Source organism: Stegastes partitus, unplaced genomic scaffold (assembly GCF_000690725.1).
Source record: "Stegastes partitus isolate 25-593 unplaced genomic scaffold, Stegastes_partitus-1.0.2 Scaffold1784, whole genome shotgun sequence".
Classification (NCBI taxonomy): Eukaryota; Metazoa; Chordata; class Actinopteri; family Pomacentridae; genus Stegastes; species Stegastes partitus.
Window position 1 is genome coordinate 53,664 of NW_007579515.1, and position 20,641 is coordinate 74,304.

Below are 20,641 nucleotides of genomic sequence, written 5' to 3' on the forward strand. Positions count from 1 at the left end.
TATATATTTAATTTCATAATAGTAGCAGTTTTGATACTTATGCATTGCGTGTAAGCAGCTTATGTTGCAGCAGTTTGAAGTGGAGCCAGTATAAACTACTTTATATAATGATGGGTAAACAGCACCTTATTGTATAGTGTGTATTATATTTTTAAAATAAGATAAATATAGTGGAGTCTAATTCACACAGTTTCCCACTGAAAGAGTCATACTGTATGTAAGGTAGCATAAAACCAGAGCAGAATGGAGCCATCCGTTTCTCTTTTAAACTCTATTACAGAACCATCGTGTAAGTGCAAATTAAACTTATTATATAGCACATTTGAAGCTGAAGCTGTTGTGAAAAAGTGTGTTGCCGCAGAGTAGTAAAAATTATGTTGTGAATTGAACTAACAAGTTTAATTATTGAGGTTTAGACCAGACAGTGTTATTTATGGTGTGAACTTGCTTGAGCAATCTACATATGAAGCTAGAATAGAATAGAATAGAATAGAATAGAATAGAATAGAATGGTTTTTATTGTCATCATACACAAAGTACAACGAAATAAAAAAAACTATCTAAAATACAAATGTGCCTCACTATAATAACCTTTTTTTATATATGCTTCTACTAGTCATCTTAGAAGCACGAAAGGCTCCTGGACAACAGCTAGATATTTAAAAAATAAAATAAAATAAATATATGTTGTTGTGGCGACGAAGCCACACGCGCAGTCCCGCCCACTTCTGATGACGCGACCTCCTAGTAACGAGCCCTGTGATTGGTCGAGCTGTCGCACGGCCGGGGGTGAATTTTGTGAATGGCTTCAAAACTGACCGAAATGTGAAATGATTTATCGGCGCTTTGGCAGATGTTGTTTTTATTCGACGTGACGTTCTTCAGGACTGGATTGTAAAAGGCGGAAACGATGTCGGACGCCGAAGGTGCTCGCAGTCCGGAGCAGCTGAATAAATTCGAGAGACTGACAGGCAGGCCGCCGCTCGGTGTGACGTTAGCAGGTCGGTCAAAAACATTAGCAAGACATGCTAACAACGCTCTGTTGTCATTTATCACAGTTTATCGGGACCAATGAAGTCCGTGTGACTCAGGACGGCCTCTCCACAGTCTGTGTCACCTTTACATGTCAGGAGTTTGAACGTCACCGTTGCCTCTGGCTCTGCTAAGCGTTATTACATTCAGGCTAGCAACGTCCCGCAATTCTGCCTGATTCTCTTTTAGTAGCTTGTTACCAGTCCTATCCAAGCTAATATGTTTCACTTAGTAATAAATAAGGCTTGTACACTTATCGAAATATCCCCTCTTTTAGCTGTACAGCCTGTGAGGCCTGGCATTACATTGATTTTCAAGGTTCTAATGGGTTGCAAGCGTTTTAATGTGAATTTTCAGGTTTATTTAGTTTTTAATACATGAGGAGGTGCATCCTTTTAAAGCAAAAGAAATGCTCAGGTTTGACACGAGAAACTGCCTTGATTAGTTTTAGATGCATTCAGCTGCAAGGCTCATAGACTCGTCAGGTATGTTGTCAGTGCTGGAGGTTTTTGCTGCGTCCTTTTCCCCCGCAGCTGGGACACAGAGTACCATGCAGAAGTGGTTATACGCTCACAAGATAAACATGATTGAGATGATCTACTGTGTGTGAGAAAATCAGGAGAGGATAGACTACATTAACTACACTGAATAAATATATACATGCAAATGGTCCTCTGTTCTGGCTTACAGATAAAATCTCATGTTTGTTGTTGTGGCTAGAACCACATTCAGTTGTGCACAAAGACGTTTTTGAGCTGTTAAACTGTGGAAAGATGTTCAATTTAATCCACAACTTGGTCAGGTGTGGCTTTAAAGTGCAGCGTTCAGTTAGCGTCACCAACACACAGACATTCCTTTGACCAGTGACTATAAAATTCCACCTTTAAATGCAGCTTTATCAAAACTACAAGATGCCTCAGATGACCAGAGACAAGATCAGGCTGTTGGCATGCTGGATGCTGACATGTCTGTTCAGGTCATAACCAGGCACATAAATATTCGCAGCTCCACCATTTGTGGTCGAAGGAATCATTTCACACAGCTCTGGATGGACGTGTCTGACAACTTGATGTCACCTAAAATGTTTGCCAGCTTCACCAAGCCTTTTATCTACAGCGGGACAACATTCCACAAACAACATCGGTAGTCTCATTAACTTTCAAATCTGTGGCTCTTTTACATTAAGATATGACTATGGGATGTAAATGCTTGATACACTCTGACCTGTGATTTCTAGTCTATGACCACAGGCGTCATCATTTTTGCATATTGCTTTCATAACACATGTTATTGAGATGCTGTATGCTGGAACAACAGACACTTGTACGCTTTTGTTGAAAAGAATTGATAGAATTTATTACATTTCCCGTGAGTGTTCAATCTTAGTGTTGTGGTAAATCTTTAGTCTCGGTCATGGCTCTTTGTTGTACGTGACAGACACAATCTTGAAGTCATCCTCTGGGACCCAGTAATCTATAGTGCGCAGTCAAACTCTGGTCACTGTGACTGATGTTGACATGCAGCTGAAAAGAAATATGACCTCCTTGACTGATAGTCTTCATAGACAACTGCATGAAAGATTTATTTAGCTGTTCTGTGATATCATTAACTTTCAGAACCGAGCAGTTGCTATATGACATTCGGTAAGTGACGCTTTTATTCTTGTTTGACACTGAACTGAAACTCAAATTTGTTTAAACAGGTTTCATGTTTTGATAAATACACTGACATTTCTAAAAAAAAAAACTAAGTACAGTTCCTCTGAACATCCACAGTTTTGTTGTGGGAGTTTTTTGTGTCATTTTATCACAGGGCAGCAGAAATAACTAAGTGTACTGTTTATCTATTGGAGGCTTTTTCGCAACTTGTGTACTCTTACAATCATTCCTCTGTTTCCCACCATGTTGGGGCATTTTGTGCATTCATGTCTCACATGTGAGAAGTAAGAGAAGCACAATATCAGCTTTAAGCCTGTGATTTTCACATCAGAAAGTCTCATCACTCAGTAGCCATCTTAACACCTGAGCATTTATTTCAGGCAAACAAGATGTGTGATTTAATAGGAAGAGAGCAAAAACTGCATTTATAGTCACTGGTACATAAAAAGTACCAATTGCTAGTCAAAGGTTTGAACACTTTTCCCCAAAATATGGTCTGAAAAGTATATATTCTGCAGATTATGCTTCTTCTATGCATAAGCATTTTACAACATATGACATGTGTCATACAACCGCCATCTTTAGCATTTCTAAGATTTCTATTCAGGATTCTTTAAGTCACGAGTCTTTTGCTTATAATGTCTCTGACAGAAGGACCAGGATAGAAGTGTGTCATTGAATTATTTTATGGAAAAAAACAGAATACTGCCAACACATTCCAGCCAGAGTAATGCTTTGTGTTGTAGTCGACATTAGATTCGCACAAAAGTGGATATGCGGTCTTGTTACTTTGCTACATTCCTCTGTCTCTTCTATGTGCCCCGCTGCTGTGCTTTCACAATCGACTATAAATCCTGATCATTGAAAATACATTGGTCGGCTGAAACATCACAGCTGAGATGTAGGTAGGCCTCAGTGCTGTTCTCAGTACATCAAACAGAGGAAAATGATTAGACCTAATGTGCCACGTATTCTGCCATCATGTACCAACTCAGAAATCTGCTAATCCTAATCCCTCAGACCGGCCATGTCAGTATCTGGAATGGGGATGTTTATTTTAAAGCTTTCCTGCACAAGGTTGCAGATGATGTTGTGAATGTTAGCAAAGTAGTTTTACATGATAACGAGAATTGTGGAGTTCCCAGATTTTGTATTGTGACTCTGGCACTGTGTGATATAAATAGACTTGTTTAAAGTGTCACTTAATTTGAAGTGCACTACATAGGCCTATATTTGAAGAGGAGGACACACCTATTCCTCAGGGTAGTTTTTGTTTTCAGTTTTTCTTTAAGCAGGTGTGTTAAATAGATGGGGTGTGAACCAAAGCATAAAGAAAAGGTATCGCACACAGTTAGATAAGTCACTAGGCCAATATTTTAATTAAGCTCCAGCAGCTGGAACTGCACACAGCATGTCCCCGCTAACTGGGACCACTTTTATTTAACTGTTACTCAAGGTGGCTCAATGTTAATAGTGCGACCTCATAGCTATAATTGTGTTTCTTTGTGGAGTTCACGCGGTCTGGTCCCCTTATGCTTCCTATCACTGTTCATTCAGTGTCATGCAGGGACGCATCAGACTCATGATTTCTAATTTACCTTCTATCCTCACTCTCTAGCTTTGTTCCTCTCTTTCCAGGTCATCGTACTCCCCGTGCCCGCAGTGGGCATCGCTGTGTCGCTGACAACACTAACCTGTATGTGTTTGGAGGGTACAACCCTGACTATGATGAGTCAGGAGGCTCAGAGAATGAAGACTATCCACTGTTCAGGGAGCTTTGGAAGTACCACTTCGCCACAGGCTGCTGGCAGCAGATCCGAACAGAAGGCTACATGCCCACAGAGCTGGCATCAATGTCAGGTGAGATCTAATAGTTTTGAACATTTTAATACTTAATACTATATGTACTTTATTGGCATTGTTTACACAAAAGTAAATCCAGGTTTAGATTTTTTTTAAAAAGTGTAAAAATTGAATTTGGCTTGGCTGTTTTCCTTCAGCTGTTTTGCACGGCAACAACCTCCTAGTGTTTGGTGGCACCGGGATCCCCTTCGGTGAAAATAACGGCAACGATGTTCATGTTTGTAACGTGAAGTACAAGCGATGGTCACTGCTCAACTGTCGAGGGAAGAAGCCCAACAGAATCTACGGACAGGTACCCACAGAAATCGCCACGTTCATATTCGAAAATTGTAGAGAGCATCTTGGTTGTTGTGCTTCATGTGTCATCTCTAATAGGTTCTGAACCTTTGGTATTTATAGGAAGATGTCATGTTGAGCTTCTGGAGTCACAGACTTTGATTTAACAGTTACCACTTCATTGAGGCTGAATGTTTTTCCTCTTCCAGGCAATGGTCATTATAAACGGCTTCTTGTACGTGTTTGGAGGGACGACAGGTTACATCTACAGCACGGACCTGCACAGGCTGGACCTGACCACCAGGGAGTGGATCCACCTCAAGCCCAACAACCCACCTGATGACCTACCTGAGGAACGGTACGGTGGTGTGATTCATGAATGCGCTACAGCATGCCAGGCATCTTTTACATAACCTCTTGACATGGCTTGCTGTCACATGTATGTCACAGGTACAGGCATGAAATAGCACATGACGGACAGAGGATCTATATTCTAGGAGGAGGAACTTCCTGGACATCTTATCCTCTAGATAAGGTACTACTACAATTGTGTTCTAGCTGCTTTATTGCACTGGGAACGTTTCAATGGCAAATCACTGAACAGATGGCTGAAACAATATCTTTCTGTTTATGATCTATTGGCGTAAATCTGGATTAGATTTACTCGCACACTTGTTAGTGTGCCAAAGAAGATAAAAGAAAACTTGGTATGTGGCTTTACTAAAATACTAATGTGAAAGATATCTGTACACTGCAGATAATGCAAATAATTGCACATTAAAGAGGCTAGGAATAAATATGTCCTGTGTTTTACAAGGCAAGTTGCTTAAAATAGTGCTAAAGTGAAATGTTGACATGAGTCAGAAGTGTTTCACAGTATGAGCTGGAGTTTTGAAACCTTCTGAACCTGACAAAAACACTAGTGGGTGTGAAAGGCGTGTTTTCTTTAAAATATTTACCAAAATCACACCTTTTGTCAGAGCTGTAAACTGTAAAAACAGAGAAAGTCGTCTGATTTTCAGCCTTCCAACGGTGCTTGAACATAACTCATGTAGCTTACAAATTATTTTCATAAAAATCTGTTTATTTTGATTTTCAATTTTCAGAATTCAAGAAATTCAACTTTTGCTTTATGTTTATATGTATATATATATAATCCATGGCATTATAACCATGTCATACTGCACAAAAGACATTTTGGAACTCTCACTACTTCTAGCTACCGTTGTGCTGTTTCCATCAGAGGTGTAAAAATGAGCCCACACTGAGTCAAACTGTGACAGGAGGAAAAAAAACTGCCCAGAAACTGCTTGGAGTTTAGAGGGTTAAACAATGAATACTTACTTATGTTGCCATGTGAACAAATGTTTATTACAGTTTCCATTACAGTTTTTTTTTTGTTCTTGTGCACAAGCGTCACTATGGAAAATTGCTATTCAAACTCATGGTAAACATGTTTTCTTGAATAGATACATGCTTACAACCTGGAGACCAATTCCTGGGAGGAGATTACAACTAAACCTCATGAAAAAATAGGTCTGTATCCTGCAGCTAATGATTATTTAATCCTGTGCTGTCCTCATGCACACTGTTCTAAAATGTCTGTGCTTTTGACAGGGTATCCTGCTCCTAGAAGATGCCATAGCTGTGTGCAAATACGTAACGGTGAGAATTGCTGTACTGAAAAAAAATAATTCTGCTGCATAGCCACTATCACATGATAAGAGTGTATTTCACAAACGGATAAAACACCGGATTTAAACACCATCACTTATTTTCTCTGTGTTGCAGATGTATTTGTCTGTGGAGGCTACAACGGGGAATTGATATTAGCTGATCTGTGGAAGATCAATCTGCACACTTTCCAGTGGAGTAAACTACCAGCAGTGATGCCTGAGCCAGCCTACTTTCACTGTGCTGCTGTTACCCCAGTTAGTATAACACACTCTCTAGCCACTTTGTGTCTCAGTTTTACTGCTGATGTAAAGTTTAAAGAAGCAACAGAACTTCTTGCACTGACAGTAGCCACAATATAGATAATATACACAGCAAGTGAATTACATGACAGTTAAATTTGTTGTTGTACCTCGTCATTACTTCCTGGATAAATTATGTAAAGTTACAATTTTTATTTTCCCCATTGACCAACTACATATTACATGGTTTGCGGGTCTAATTTGTGTGCTGCTGTTCAGACCAGCCACCAATGATGCACCCAAGGGGGAGTTCAGAAGCTCAGGCTCTGTATATAATGTACGTGTTTGTCTCTTTGTTCCACTTTGTCCCCAGGCTGGCTGCATGTACATCCACGGTGGTGTGGTGAACATCCACGAGAACAAGAGAACTGGCTCTCTGTTCAAGATCTGGCTGGCGGTGCCCAGCCTGCTGGAGCTATGCTGGGAGAAGCTCCTCAAGGCCTTTCCCCATCTGACTTCACTCCCCACCATGCAGCTGCTCAACCTGGGCCTCACGCAGGAACTCATTGAACGCTTGAAATAGGCACCAGTGGAGCACGGACAGACGAAGGGCTGGGCTGGACAGCGAGGAGAGGAGGTCTGACAGAGCACAGAATTAAATTCGCCCTTCCCTTCCCCCTGCCTAACGTAGCCCCGCCTTAAAACCAAAAACAATGGGATGCCTTTTTTCGTTGTTTTTGTTCTAAATTTTTTTTGTAGTTAAGGTGACTATAAAGAAAATATATGTGGAATGTTTTACGGATTTTACTCAAACCCCACCCCCACCACCACCACTACCGTTCCTTTCATGATGCATTTGTGTCAAGCCAAGTACGGATTCTTGTTTCATCCTCCCAAACGAAGTAAATGGAAATCGTTTATTTTGCCATGTCAGGAAGTCAAACACTGTCTACTCCCATTTTTTTTTTCTCTAGTAATTTTAAGAATTCTGTGCAAAGGAAGAATGCATGTATATTTATTTAAAGGACTTAATCACTTTTTCGGTGGGTATTCTCTTGAACTGATATTGCTGTTTGCACATTTTGTCTTGCATATTTGTAGGCATTTACTTTTTCTTTTTTTTTAATAGATTCTACAAGCAAGAGTGACCGCAGTAATAATTTCAGTGTAAAAAAGGTGACAGAGAGAAGCTCTGCTAAAGAACCATGGCAGTGTTTTTGTCCATTTTAGCCAATTTAATACAGCTCACATATAGTTTTCATTGCAGCGGACATGTTGTGGTGTTTTAGATTCCCTAAGCTATAAAAATCAGCCCCAGAAGCTTGAAAATTGAGTGAATTCTGTAGTCAATCACACTGATTGGATTAAAGCAGACATGGTCTTCTAAATGAGGATTTATCAGTCTCCAAATTATTTTTATATTTGAACACGCATGCTGTCTGCCTGGAAGGAAAGAAAAACATTAAAAACCTCAAAAGACTAAATTGCACGCCTTGGAAATGGTCAATGTCATTTGTGAGAAATTGCCTAAAACATGCAGAAACACTGTGTGCTCTTCATTGGCATGCAAAGAAAGGCTCAATGCAGGTGTCTGGTTCCTTGTATTTCCTGTACTTTCCGTTACACATTATTACAGTCTTATCTGGAGAATCGTCTGCTGAAAAGGGAGAAGGAAGGTGGGTATCTCAGATCATTTCTTTGTGTTCGCTTGCAGCTTTCATTTGTAAACCAAACCATGCTACACATCACTGTGAATCTGGTGCTCTTTGACATTTATTTAAAAATGCTTTTGTTTGAATAAAGACTTAATTCTACTTTTACTCCCTCTTTGATGACATGACAAACGGTTTTGCACAGGGAGTTGCTTTCGTAGCACGCTTTTACAAACATTATACTGCAGTGCCTTTTTCAAACTTGTAATTAGGGTGACGTTTCATAAATACAGGCAGTATAAGATCTTGGCATGTATAGACAAAATTCTTTAGATTGGGGGAGCATTTTAACAATTCAATCATTACCTAGAATTAATAAATGTGCTGCTGGCCAAAATTTACATATTATTATCTTAATGTTGAAGACTTTGTATTTTCTTCCTCTAACTGACCAGACATAGATTTTCAGTCTAAAAAAAAAAAAACAATCTAAAAAGCACTTAATCAGTGTTTTAAAGTGGTATGTTCTTAGGTTTAATTTAACTGATGCCAAACGTTGTTGCAGAAGAGTGATAACGAGGAATGTGAGGTTGGGTGAGACTTTAGATTTTCAGTCAGGATGGTTTGATGCCCACAAATGCATGAATCTGCCTGCATTTCTTTACCTTGCCCCCCCTTTTTTTAAGTTATTCTTTCTGTTTGGCATTCCAAACTACCAGGTGTCATTACCTGCTTTTCTTTTTTTTTTTTTTTACATCAACATCAGTTCATTACTTGGAATGTTGTTTTAAAGATGACCTCTAAGATGTTGTACAGTAGGCTTGTATGAATGTTGTGTTGGAGTTCTGTCAATAAAAGTGTTCTGTAAATAGCTCCTTGCTCCCAGTTTCTTTTCGCTTGACTACTAAATGAGCACGATGCATAACAGAATTAGAGCCCAATTTGTTTTATGTTCTATTTTTAGAGCGTTTTGCATGAAATGCCTCTATTTTGAGAATGCAGATCAAGGTGGTAGCATGCATGCACTTGTCCTGTTTGGTGAGCATGCTGAATGCTGGTCATGAACGATGCAGAGGCACATGTTTCAAAAGAAAACATGTTTTAAAATCCAAAATGTATGCAGCGCAGCATTTGTTGAAGAAATAAAAAGTGTTTTTGTAGATAAGTTTTATGACTAGATACATTTATTATGTCTTATTACAACAAGCAACCACATATTGCAATTAATTAATTCACAGCAAGAAATAAATACCACAAATTTACACTTAAATGCAACAGCAAAGCAAAGTCCTTTTTTTTTTTTTTTTTAAGAACAACCAGAACAGGCTGTTTCATGCCTGTGGACTCACACCACCCAAAGATGAAGGATTAATGCATCTGTGGTGGTATAAACTTGTGGAGCCTCAGGATTTTTATTTGGCAAGCAGATTAACACGAGCGTGGAGAAGGAGCGAAGAAGTAAAGGGCCAGAAGGATGAGGTAAACCACCACAAGAGCCGTTCCTGCAGACAAAACAGTGTGGTTATAAACTTTATGATAATTCAATCTTAACCCATTTGGGCAGCAAGAAACAATCAGTCATTAAAAAGTCGACTTTTTGCACGGAGAACTGTTTCCACTCACTCCAACATGACTCACCCTGAAAGTAGTCACATTTTCCATCCATGAAGATGTAGTTGACCAGAATGACACTGAAGATGCTCGCCCAGAGATGAATGTCACTGAACACAAGCACAAATCCAACATCCTGGCGGGGGAAGAAAAGGAAGTTGTTGTTACAGAAACAGTAACTATAGTCCCACCTAACAAAATGTGACCAGCTTAACTTACATAAAATGCATTGAAGAGGATGAGCAGTGGAATCTGAATCATGCAGACCTGCACAGCAATACAACTGCCAACTTCAAGGCTGCAAATAGAAAGATTGCACAAGTTAATATGATGCTACTAAGAGCTTCAGTAGAAGGCAACCACACTTTCTTTTACGGTTCTTGAGGGCATTTCACCTCTTTCAAGGGGCTTCTTCAGTTCTAAATGACTTGGGGGGGTGACAATATATATCTGGGAATCCTCAAACATGTGAAAAACTGCCAGGCGATGGATGACTCAAGGTGTCAAGACTGCATTATAAGTACCTGATAAATGGTGTTGTATATCTCTGTATCAAGATGGTTATTTAGGTTTAACAGATAAGGGATAACCACATGCTTTTTCCTTTTACCTTAAGTACAAACTACAGCTGCCCTCACGTATGCACCGTTTCATTCTGTATGCATACAATGGAGCCATTCTACTTGGTGATAATACTGCACCTGAAACTTTGACTGTCGGTCATCTGTCAGTCTGTTCAAGCTTGTTTAAAATCATGCGAGACATTGCAACATATGTGACATGACTGCACAGAAGATTGTGCATCACAAAAGCCAGAAAAGTGTTCTGGCTTGCCTACTGCAAAATCTGACCAGATGTAGTAGCACATATGGCATACTACAATTGAAATCCTTTGTATTAGGACATTCTAAATCTTTGTTGGCATTCTGCGTAGTATGGAAGTATGGATACTGGAATGTCCCCATAAATCCATCCATGTAAAATTTGAACAGCCATCTTTAAACAGATGAGACAATATAGTGCATCTCCTGTGTTATCTTAGTATTATTAAGGATCTATACAGCTTAAAATTATGTTAAAAACACTGTTCTTCAACATGGCCCAGTCTGACTCTGGTATAAACACCTGAGGGATCAATATGTTGTTTAGATTCTATATGAAAATGTTTACATGGTGTGCTCTTGTAATATTTTCCATTGTTCAAAATTGTAGTGTCGCATTTGAAGACTGTAACAGCGATGATACATGATAACAGCACATTGCACTCGTACCTCAGGCTGATATTGTTTTGAAGTGCAAACTGGATTCCATTGACAATCTCAGGAAGCTCTGGCACCATGGCCAACACTGTGACACCAATGAAGTACTGCAAGACAAGAGAATACGCCTCAGTACAACAAAACTCAACCAGGCAGACGAGTCACACCCCGAAACATATCATCATTATATTTAACAGAACTTTATCGAGTACATGAAGTCTCCATATATACGATGCATTTCTTTTTATCCCACTTCTTGCAAAAAAAACTACAGTTCATCTGTGTGGTTAACATCAGTGTTTCCATTCCACGGATTCAGTTAAATCTTTAATAAACGGTTTAAAAAAATTTTTGTGAATCCAAAAAACATGATCCTCTTTAAAACTAATGCATTCTGAATACCTGTGAGATGGAGGAATGGGCCAGAATGGGCTCGATGTTCTCAGTGCTGAGATCAGCACAGCAGGCCATCAGCACTGTGGCAACAATGAGCACTGCAAGAGCTCTCCACCGAGACCAGTGGACAACGTGATGACCTGCGGGTGACATCCACACTGTAAGCTCATAAACAGGTTTTTTAGCATAGTCATTATGACCTACCCTACTATTAAGGGAAGTTGATCTCCCCCATTATACAGTTAAATCCAACAGTTTGGGCCCTCAGGGAGAAATGACATGTTATATTTTGCTCATTATGTTAAAAGAAGAAGCTACCCCTGTGGTAAAACAGTTACTACTTCATGAAGATAGTAAAAACAACTGCAGCATGTGGCAGTAAGTATCTGCACAGCTCACTCTTTTTTTGCAGATCCCTTGATGCTCTTAGATATTTTTAGCTCGTTTTGAAAAGCATGCTTAGGAATTTCTCATAGATTTCTGGGGGAAGTGTGAGGAGAATTCCAAAAGCTTTAGCTGGTGTTTCTTGAAGTAGTTCATGTTGGATTTTATTGTAGGATTTGGATTTCTGTTCTATTGCAGAAGCCCAACTCTTCAATTTTTTTGACTGACTGCCAGAAACCAACTGCAGCGGCTGCTCCTAATTTCTGGAACAATTTAACTTTCCCTGTAAGAACTGCTCCGACTTCTTGACATGCGATTCTAATTGAGTTAAGTCTAATTGGTAGCTTTCATTTTATTATTGCCTTTTTATTCCAATTATTTTTATAGTCAGTGTGTTTAATTGTGTCTTAAGATTTGCTTCGTCTTTCTGCCAAAACAATGAGCGAAAATGTGTGAAAGTTTTGTTCGTCTTTCAGATGTTTTTTCCCCCTAAATGACATCATTTTGGATCATGAAAATTTCAAACAGGATGCACTTTCATATCTTCTTAGAACCTTGTCATCAGCTGGCAGTTTTTACTGACAACACCTGACCTACCTTGCAAGTTCTATTAAGTTAGTGAAGTTCTAACACTTATTAGTATGAAGGAAAATCTTGGACAAACATCATTACAATTGTTTTCTACTTTATAAGGTCATGCTTGCATCTATGTCTTGTCATATCAAAAGATAAATCAAAAAATCAAAAAACAAAAATTTGTGCTTTGCTCAATCTCTTTAGGATTTAGGGAGTTCAAACTTTCTCCCGGGCTGCACGGTGGAACGGTGGTTAGCATCGTTGCCTCACAGCAAGAAGGTCGTCGGTTCACGTCCCAGTGAGGATACCTGGGATCTTTCTGGAGTGAAGTTTGCACGTCCAAAAACATGCTGAGGTTAATTGGTGATTCTAAATTGTCCGTAGGTGTGAATGTGCTTGGTTGTCTGTCTCTAAGTGTAGCCCTGTGATAGACTGGTGACCTGTCCAGGGTGTCCCCAGCCTTCACCCTGAGTCAGCTGGGATAGACTCCAGCCCCCCATGACCCTAGTGAGGATTAAGTGGTGTATAGATAATGGATGGATGGAAACTTTCTCCCACATTTTGCTTCTTCACTCTAACTTGCTATAGAGTTTCTGTATGCACGCCCACAACTTCACTGCACAGGAAACACTCGTGAGTTACATGCACATGCTGGTTAATCAAGCAGGCAGCAAGCACGCAACAATCCCAAAAAGTTTAAAAAGAACCACATGCATGCCCACACACCTGTTGCAACGTGGCTGGTGGCAATAAAGCTGGCATTAATACACGTGTTGGCGGCAAGTAGATGGCCTGTGGTGACCTCACCAGTGGGGTGGCGGGTGCTGGTGCCCTCTTGTGCGTACTGACCGTGTGCATGGCCCCCGTGGCCATCGCTGATATGGATGTCGTAGATGTGGGAGTGAGTCTTCAGTGTGAAGATGAGGCCAATCAGGTATGCAGCAGGCAGCAGGACAGAAATGGTGTATACCAGAGGCCTGGAGAAGAGGTTTTTTGAATTCATAACGAGCTAAAGAAACTATTGGGTTGGTTACACCAGAGAAGTGTAGCTGTACTTACTCGGTATGTGACAGAATCAAATGTGGGTCAGTTTGACTCTGTTGACAAAGTGTGATGGTGAAAATTAAAATCCAATAGGTTTAAATAGATATAATAAGACAACACAATTAAAACATAAAAACCTCAAAGTTAACAAGCGGTTGGACAACTAAGATTTAACTTCACAGTAAGCGTGAATAAAATGTGTTAATATGAAAGCAAAAAGAATTGAAGCATCAAGAGAATCACACTGTGAACCCCTTTGATTTACAAGATCACTTACTAAAACTGGAAAAAGAATAATCAAATTTGTTCAAGGCTGATTTGCTGCTGGTGCTTTGAAACCACGTTAAGAAAAATGGAGTCATGGGAAAGTGAAAGAAGCTGCCCACCGTGTCGTAGTGACAGTCCTTGCAGACGAAGGGTACGCTGGCATTGCCTGGAACATTGGAGCAGCTTTCACACACCAGATTACCAAAGGTCTTTGAGAAGAGCGTCGGAGCAAACACACCTAGAAATGATAACGTAGCATGAGGGTGAAGTTTAGAGCTTTTTTGAATAAGTTGGTGGATGAATTATAATTTAACCGTCTGTTCCCCAAAACCCACTAGCAGATTTGAAAGGCATAGAGTTTTTGTTTTTTTTTAAATGCCAAAATGACTAGAAACTAGATTGGATTAAAAAGTCTTTCTTGTCCTAAACTGGGCAATTTGATTTGCAGCAGCAGTTGGCAATGAAATTCATACCATAAAACAGTACAATACATAAAAACAGATAATAATAATAATAATAAATGCCATCAGGGGAGTTATCATGACCATATATGTAGCCTACAGCGCAAGGACACAAGCCTAAAGCTTTTTTTAGAAACCCTACAGCTGAGGGAACAAATGATCTGAGATATCTGTTTGATTTGTCCCTCTAAGGGAAGGTGTATCTCTTCCCTTCCAACTGCCCTTGAACTACTTATTTGTGACGGGCTGTTCTGTAAGAAAGCCTTAACTGAATCAAACTCACTTTATTTTACATATCTCATTTAAAACTTCAACAAAAATAAAATGTTTATTTTTTTAAATTCTGTGCTCCTTTGTGAAACGAAGAAGCCATCAGTGACTCAGCTGCAGCCAAGAGTCAAATATTCAGGGATTGTTTGGCTGATCTGCGAGGTGTGTTTACATTTATATGGGAGAAAAATACGAGAATAAATTGAAAATATTAGCAGTGAAATACCTCGAGCATTTTGAAACACAGTTTTAAAAAAAAAATTATTGGTAACACCTGTGGGCACTTGGAAAAATATACACACTGATTTCCAATTTAAAAAGAAAAAAAATCTTTAGAATAAGTAGAGAACTTCAAATTTCACTTTTTTTTGTTCTTTTTTTTGTTTTAAACAATTTATGGCATTACAACATTTTTGAGTTTTCTAATTCTAGCAATGGTTGTTCTGTTTCCAAAGAGGTGCTGAACTTATTACAATAAAAAAAAAATAGTCCACAGTGAGTAAACATGTGACAGGATTTAGTCAGGACATTTAGTTATTTGTGCAACTGCCATCCTTACCTCCAATGGAGATGAAAAGTAAAGCAGAGCTCACTCCAGCTGAACGACTGTTAAACCTCTGCTCGCTGTGTTTGATGCCGCCAATGATCATGCAGATGCCCTGCGCAGTAGAGCATGTTAGTGCATGGGCATCTGTCATAGCTAAAAGAGTGCAGCAGTTAATCAATAATAAACTGGATATTCATCTCAGGGAAACCATACATATTTTATCAAGCACCGTGATGCCGGATGCTAACTGACAGGTGAACATGTGTTCATCCGTCCTTCTCAGACACTCACGGGTATGAACAGTATACATCCCAGCAAGGTCCCGGTCAGCGCTGCTTTGACTATCTCTTCATAACATTTGGTGGCAGCGCGATGCCCCTGCAGCAGTGCCGTGATGTAGAAAGTCATCTCTGTGATGGAGCCGAAGGTCGCATTCACCACCGCGCCCACCGCAAAGTTACTCTGTGCAGAAATGCTGGAGGGAATATGCACACATAGCAAGAAAAGAAAAATAAAAAGATCAACAACAACATAAACACTATACATTGCTACAGGTTTCCAAAACTGTTCTTGCAGATGTAGCAGGGTTAAGCTGTTATTATTTTACCTTTATTGTTATTTATTTTAAACCCAAAATGCAGAAGCTTTACCTGGCTATCCCCATGCCAATATAGTAGGACAGGGGAATGATGGAAATGATGGCAGTGGCAAACGTGGTCTCTGCACTGAAGTAGTTGTGTTTACGGTCAGTATATCCAATAATCAAAGTCATGAAAACCAGGGGAAGAAGGTCTGCAGAGACTTAAGGAGAACAAACAGTTGACCAGCAGTGGTGCAAGAAGTACAACCTGATATTACTCACGGCATCGTAACTCCTGCTTCTCACAGTGTCAGAGCCCAACAAGAGCCACAAACAACTTAAAAAAGGATACTGAGAGCAAAAATGTTGATTCCTTGGATAGTATATTTGTAGTAATACACATTGAAAGCACGGTAGCAGCATAAGATAACTCTCCTCTCATACCCGAGCGTCTGCAAAAAAAGGACAAGATCCAATAGGTAATGTTGCTAAACTCCATTTGGTAATGGTCAAAGCAAAAACAACAGGGCACACATTCCCCATCCAGTGCCTTTACCTTCGTCAGTCTGTTGATGTGGATGTCCTCTGGTGCCATGAGGAGGACAGTGGTCAGTACGCGAGCGTTCAGTTTGGCTATTGGGATGGTGAAGACCAGCAGCCAGGAGAGCACACAAGCGAGAGAGTGGACCACGGCCAGGACGGGGTAGCCCAGTAGCAACCAAATGTAAGTACTGACGCGACACTGTAGAGAAAAACAGGAGTCGTGAATAAACTATGAGAATATTATAGAACTTTTCTTCCTCCACTCTGACTTTCCTACCCAGCGCTTTGTAGTTTTTCTAACTGGCAGCTCAGGGACGGGGATCTCCACAGGGATTGGGGACGACACCAGAAGGGGTGCAGAGTCTTTGTCCCTCACAAGGTCCTCACCGTCTCCGTCTTGGGGAGAAGCATCACTGTCTAGAGGCTTTACAGGGAATCTATGAAGGCTACCAGGCTGGAAAATTAAATGGTAACATGTCAGTCTTCCAAATTACATGCCAATAGAAATTTCACTGGAGAGAAGATGCTTATATCATGATTTATCACCTGTAAAAGTGATCAGGAATTTTCTGATTATTAAAATAGAATCTACATATCCTATTACCTTTTCTATTGACTTCCCAAATGGCCAAAGAAAGTACAATGCCAGCTTCCAGCAAACTTTACCTGAAAGAAAAAAAAACCCAAAAATGGCATGATGTTCTACATCTAAACTGAACTACTCTTCTGAGTGAGCTTTTATTTTGAAAATACATACCATAAGGTGCACCGAGGATTGTTAGAAACATCACAGGACAAATGAGGAGGTAGATTAACGACGTCCACCATCCGAATAAAAACACATAAATTACGTTCCCAAAGGTGACCACCGAGACTAAAAAAACAGAAATACACACGACTTATTTCATGCATCAACCCAATATTTGTCTGTATGAGCATGTAAGTTGTATTAAACTGAATTAAAAGGGGGAAAAAAAATACCTTCTTGAGACTTCACCACACTGAGGTTAGAGTACAGCTCCTTGACGATGTCGGATCTGTCTTCGATGGGCCTCTCTGTTACGTTGCCCTTCCATTTCCTGAAGCCAAACTGAAAAATAGGCCATAAACAAACAAGTGGCATATTTTCCTTTTACAATGACAACAGAGATAAATGAAATGATCTACAGCAAATGTTGAAGTGACAAAACTTCTGTGAACAAACTCACGTGGGAATAAAAATGACACTTAACAGTGAGTTCTTCTTAAACAGTTACCAACATGTTGGCTTGATGGGCATCACCTGCTTTTCTATTCTTCCCCAAACATGTGAGCGAGTGGGTCATTTAAATAAATGAATGAAAACACTCTTGTATTGTTCCCCCATGAATGAAGCTCCACATTTTCCCCCTCCAGTCATGCAGGTATCCCACCGCTGCAGCGTATTAATGCCCCCAAGGAGGACCACTGAAAACAACTGCTGCATTGACCCACCTTGTAGTTGTTGGCCTCCCTGTGGGCCTCCACCTCATTCTCAACCCTGATCGTGGTCTTGGAGGTGGCTTCATGCCATCCGTCCTCTCCGTAGTGGGACGGAGTAGACCTGGCTGAAGGGGCCTGTGCTCCTGCAGATCACAACAAGACTTTTACCACCATCTTCAGCATCCACAGAATCTTTCAAAATCACTTCAGATTTTGTTACTTCTCAGCCAGGAAAGAGTCATAATAAGCTACAAAATCATGGGCATCTGCTTGTGAGGTTCGCATTTCAATAAATGATACTATCTCAAAGTAATGTCTCACCTTTGTGGACGGCGACGAAACATTTGGGCGTGTAGTGGCAGAAGTGCTGTGCAGAAGAGTCCGGGGGAGGCGTCTCCACAGCGCCTGGGTCTGGATGCTGAGGCCCGACGCAGAGCCGCTCGGCACAGCAGTCTGAGCAGACATCAGTCACGGATGTCATAAAATGCAAGGCACGTCGGTGGCATGCGAGGTGTGGAGGGCCACTGACATCCAGGACCAATGTCCTCCCGTGGAAATGTGCGAGACTAACAAATATCTCCTGAGAGTCATGCAGTGTCCCCCCTTCTCTCCCCCACCACTGCTGTTAACTGCTGTCTGCCAAGACTGATCACATTATCAATGCATTGCAGCACAGAAAGAAAAAAGGAAATCTTAGCTGACTGTAGCTTTGAATTTAAAACCACTGGTTCATGTTGATCTGGATGAATTCTGATCAAAGATGTCGAGTAAAAGCTGATGATTTAAGGTGCTATAGGTATAGGAAGACGGTGGAATGATTAAGACTGGCTGATGAAGAAATAACTTCACAGAAAAGTAATGTCCACATGGATAAAGCTGCCTGATGCTTCCAGGATTGGTAGAAAGCACACAACTTCACAGGATCTTGCACAAAATGAGCCACAGCCATGTGATGGCCACATTAAAAGATGAAAACTCCCATTTATTGTAGGTAGATTAATGACTTTTGGTGCATGATCCTGACCACTACACGTCAGAAAATACATTATATTTAAAAGTAAAAGACAGTAAAACGACTTAAATGGAGTTTAGATCTCCAACTGAAAGCCTCACAGAAAACTTTTTTTTCAGCTCAGGTGAGAGGAGGCTTAGAGGCGCAGGTGACTTTAACGAGCACGCACGAAACAAACAGAACCGTGAAAAAAAAAAAAAAAAGTCGAGCAAACAAAATCATCCGCTTTCTTTCTCTGTGTGGAGGTTTCGTGAAGGTGCAAACGCAGGTGGTGAGTTGTTTTAGTTTGTTTTTTTTAAAGCAGCTGAACATTTTGGTCTCACCTGAGGAATCAGCCACGGATCTCTTCCGCAGGTTCTCCACGTCGCCCGGCATCAGGAGAGACTTTCAGAGGGACATAAAGCGAATCTGGTTCCCCCCAAACGCTGCTTCTGACATCCGCTCTGCTGCTCGAAGCTTCAGCTCGACTTTATGAAGTCTGCAGCAGACAGAGGAGGGGGAGGAGGGGATATGGGTGGGAGGGACGAAGGGGACACAACAACAATAATTATTATTTATGGAGAACTTTTAAAATCCAGGTTGAAAAGTGCTTCACAAGGCCGCAAAATAAAATAGAGCACAAAGAGAGACAGCTAAAAAACAACATGATAATAAAAGGGTTCAAATATTATAAGAATTTTTTTTTTTTAAAAGGCTCTCCAATAAAAGTATGTTTTAAGAAGTGATTCACAAGCAAGAGATTTATTAAAGAAAAAAGAATGTTAAAAAAATAAAGATAAATAAAGGTAGTGTTGGATGATGATGTGGATGACCAAATAGGATGTAAGTGTGGAGGCTTCATCTCAGTTTTAATAAACCCCAACAGTGTCTAGAGAGAGGAGAGAAGAAGAGGAAGAGAAAAAGTGATGACTATATGTGGAGCAGGCAGGGTCAAAGTTACCCAGGTATAAGTAGGCCTGCCAGGTAGTTAGAGGTGTGACTGTGCTCCTGGATCTTAAGATTAAATTCATATTAAAAGACATCAGTTGGAGGGATTTTCCCAAGTAGATCATTTACCCGGCCTCCTGGAACAGACATGAGATCTCTGTCCAAAGATCTCAGGGTGTATACTGGTGTATGGTGTTAAGTTGTCGGAAATATGCTAGAGAGAGAGAGAGAGAGAGAGAGAGAGAGAGAGGGTCTTAAAAGTAATCAGCAAAATCTTAAAATGTCTCCTAAAACATACTGGGAGTCAGTGTAACAAGACAGAACTGATGTGCTTTCGTGGTTCTGGTTAATATCCTGGCAAATGAGTTCTTTTGCATCTGGAGTTGATCAATAGATTTCTGGTTTAGGCAGGTTAAAAGGCTGTTACAGTAATCCAGTGTTTAAAATGGTCTCACTGTCTTTGAAAGTTAGCATAGACCAGATTTTGAAGATACTCTAAGATGATAAAAACACGGTTGCACAAGTTTTGTGACGTGTTGCCCAAAACTTAAACTACTGCTGAACTCTGAGATTCTTTACTACAGGCTGAACACGATCCAAGAGAGAAGCAGCTGATGTCAGAATCTGTTTGGCCATGTGCGACGATCAAGAAATCTGTTTGATCTGAATTCAATTCAATGAAGTTTTTGGTATCGGAAAGGCAGCCATTTAGAGAACTCAGCATACCAGGATCTATGTACAGCAGCGTGTCATCAGCATAAAAATGAAATGCCATTTCAATGCCTAAGACCATGGCACGTCTTTTATCTTCATCATTATGTTTTTAACTCCCAAAATATTAATTATGAGCTCCTACAACCACTAAATCTTCGGTGGAAAAGGAAATTCTGTCTCTCTCTATATATA

At 40.2% G+C, this 20,641-nt stretch overlaps 2 protein-coding genes across 2 annotated transcripts; one reads left to right on the top strand and one right to left on the bottom strand.

The window, feature by feature from the left end:
• The first annotated feature begins 806 nt into the window (after positions 1–806).
• On the top strand, positions 807–9,270 carry klhdc10 (kelch domain containing 10). The gene is made up of 9 exons (XM_008302272.1): positions 807–1,001; positions 4,329–4,550; positions 4,691–4,845; positions 5,039–5,187; positions 5,280–5,364; positions 6,299–6,365; positions 6,447–6,494; positions 6,621–6,760; positions 7,119–9,270. The coding sequence occupies exons 1-9, from the start codon at positions 911–913 to the stop codon at positions 7,326–7,328; spliced, it is 1,167 nt and encodes a 388-aa protein (XP_008300494.1). The 5' UTR covers positions 807–910; the 3' UTR covers positions 7,329–9,270.
• Positions 9,271–9,825: 555 nt separating this feature from the next.
• cax1 (cation/H+ exchanger protein 1) lies at positions 9,826–19,183 on the bottom strand. The gene is made up of 20 exons (XM_008302278.1): positions 19,114–19,183; positions 18,118–18,249; positions 17,809–17,939; positions 17,317–17,425; positions 17,093–17,209; positions 16,928–17,001; positions 16,613–16,789; positions 16,343–16,534; positions 16,145–16,244; positions 15,863–16,004; positions 15,504–15,687; positions 15,225–15,324; positions 14,054–14,172; positions 13,683–13,720; positions 13,473–13,600; positions 11,670–11,803; positions 11,280–11,374; positions 10,228–10,306; positions 10,036–10,144; positions 9,826–9,899 (listed from the first exon to the last, which is right to left on the bottom strand). Exons 1-20 carry the CDS (start codon positions 19,181–19,183, stop codon positions 9,826–9,828), a joined length of 2,304 nt encoding a protein of 767 aa, XP_008300500.1.
• Between the last annotated feature and the right edge of the window lie 1,458 nt (positions 19,184–20,641).

What these genes read in the sequence shown, in the direction of transcription:
- klhdc10 (XM_008302272.1), top strand. Translation starts at nt 911, where the DNA reads ATGTCGGACGCCGAAGGTGCTCGCAGTCCGGAGCAGCTGAATAAATTC. An exon ending in CCAACAGAATCTACGGACAG is followed by an intron (nt 4,846 to 5,038) that starts GTACCCACAGAA and finishes TTCCTCTTCCAG; the next exon opens with GCAATGGTCATTATAAACGG. An exon ending in ACTGTGCTGCTGTTACCCCA is followed by an intron (nt 6,761 to 7,118) that starts GTTAGTATAACA and finishes CTTTGTCCCCAG; the next exon opens with GCTGGCTGCATGTACATCCA.
- cax1 (XM_008302278.1), bottom strand. Translation starts at nt 19,183, where the DNA reads ATGCCGGGCGACGTGGAGAACCTGCGGAAGAGATCCGTGGCTGATTCC. An exon ending in GGGAGGCCAACAACTACAAG is followed by an intron (nt 17,426 to 17,808) that starts GTGGGTCAATGC and finishes CCTATTTTTCAG; the next exon opens with TTTGGCTTCAGGAAATGGAA. An exon ending in CCCATTCCTCCATCTCACAG is followed by an intron (nt 11,375 to 11,669) that starts GTATTCAGAATG and finishes CTTGTCTTGCAG; the next exon opens with TACTTCATTGGTGTCACAGT.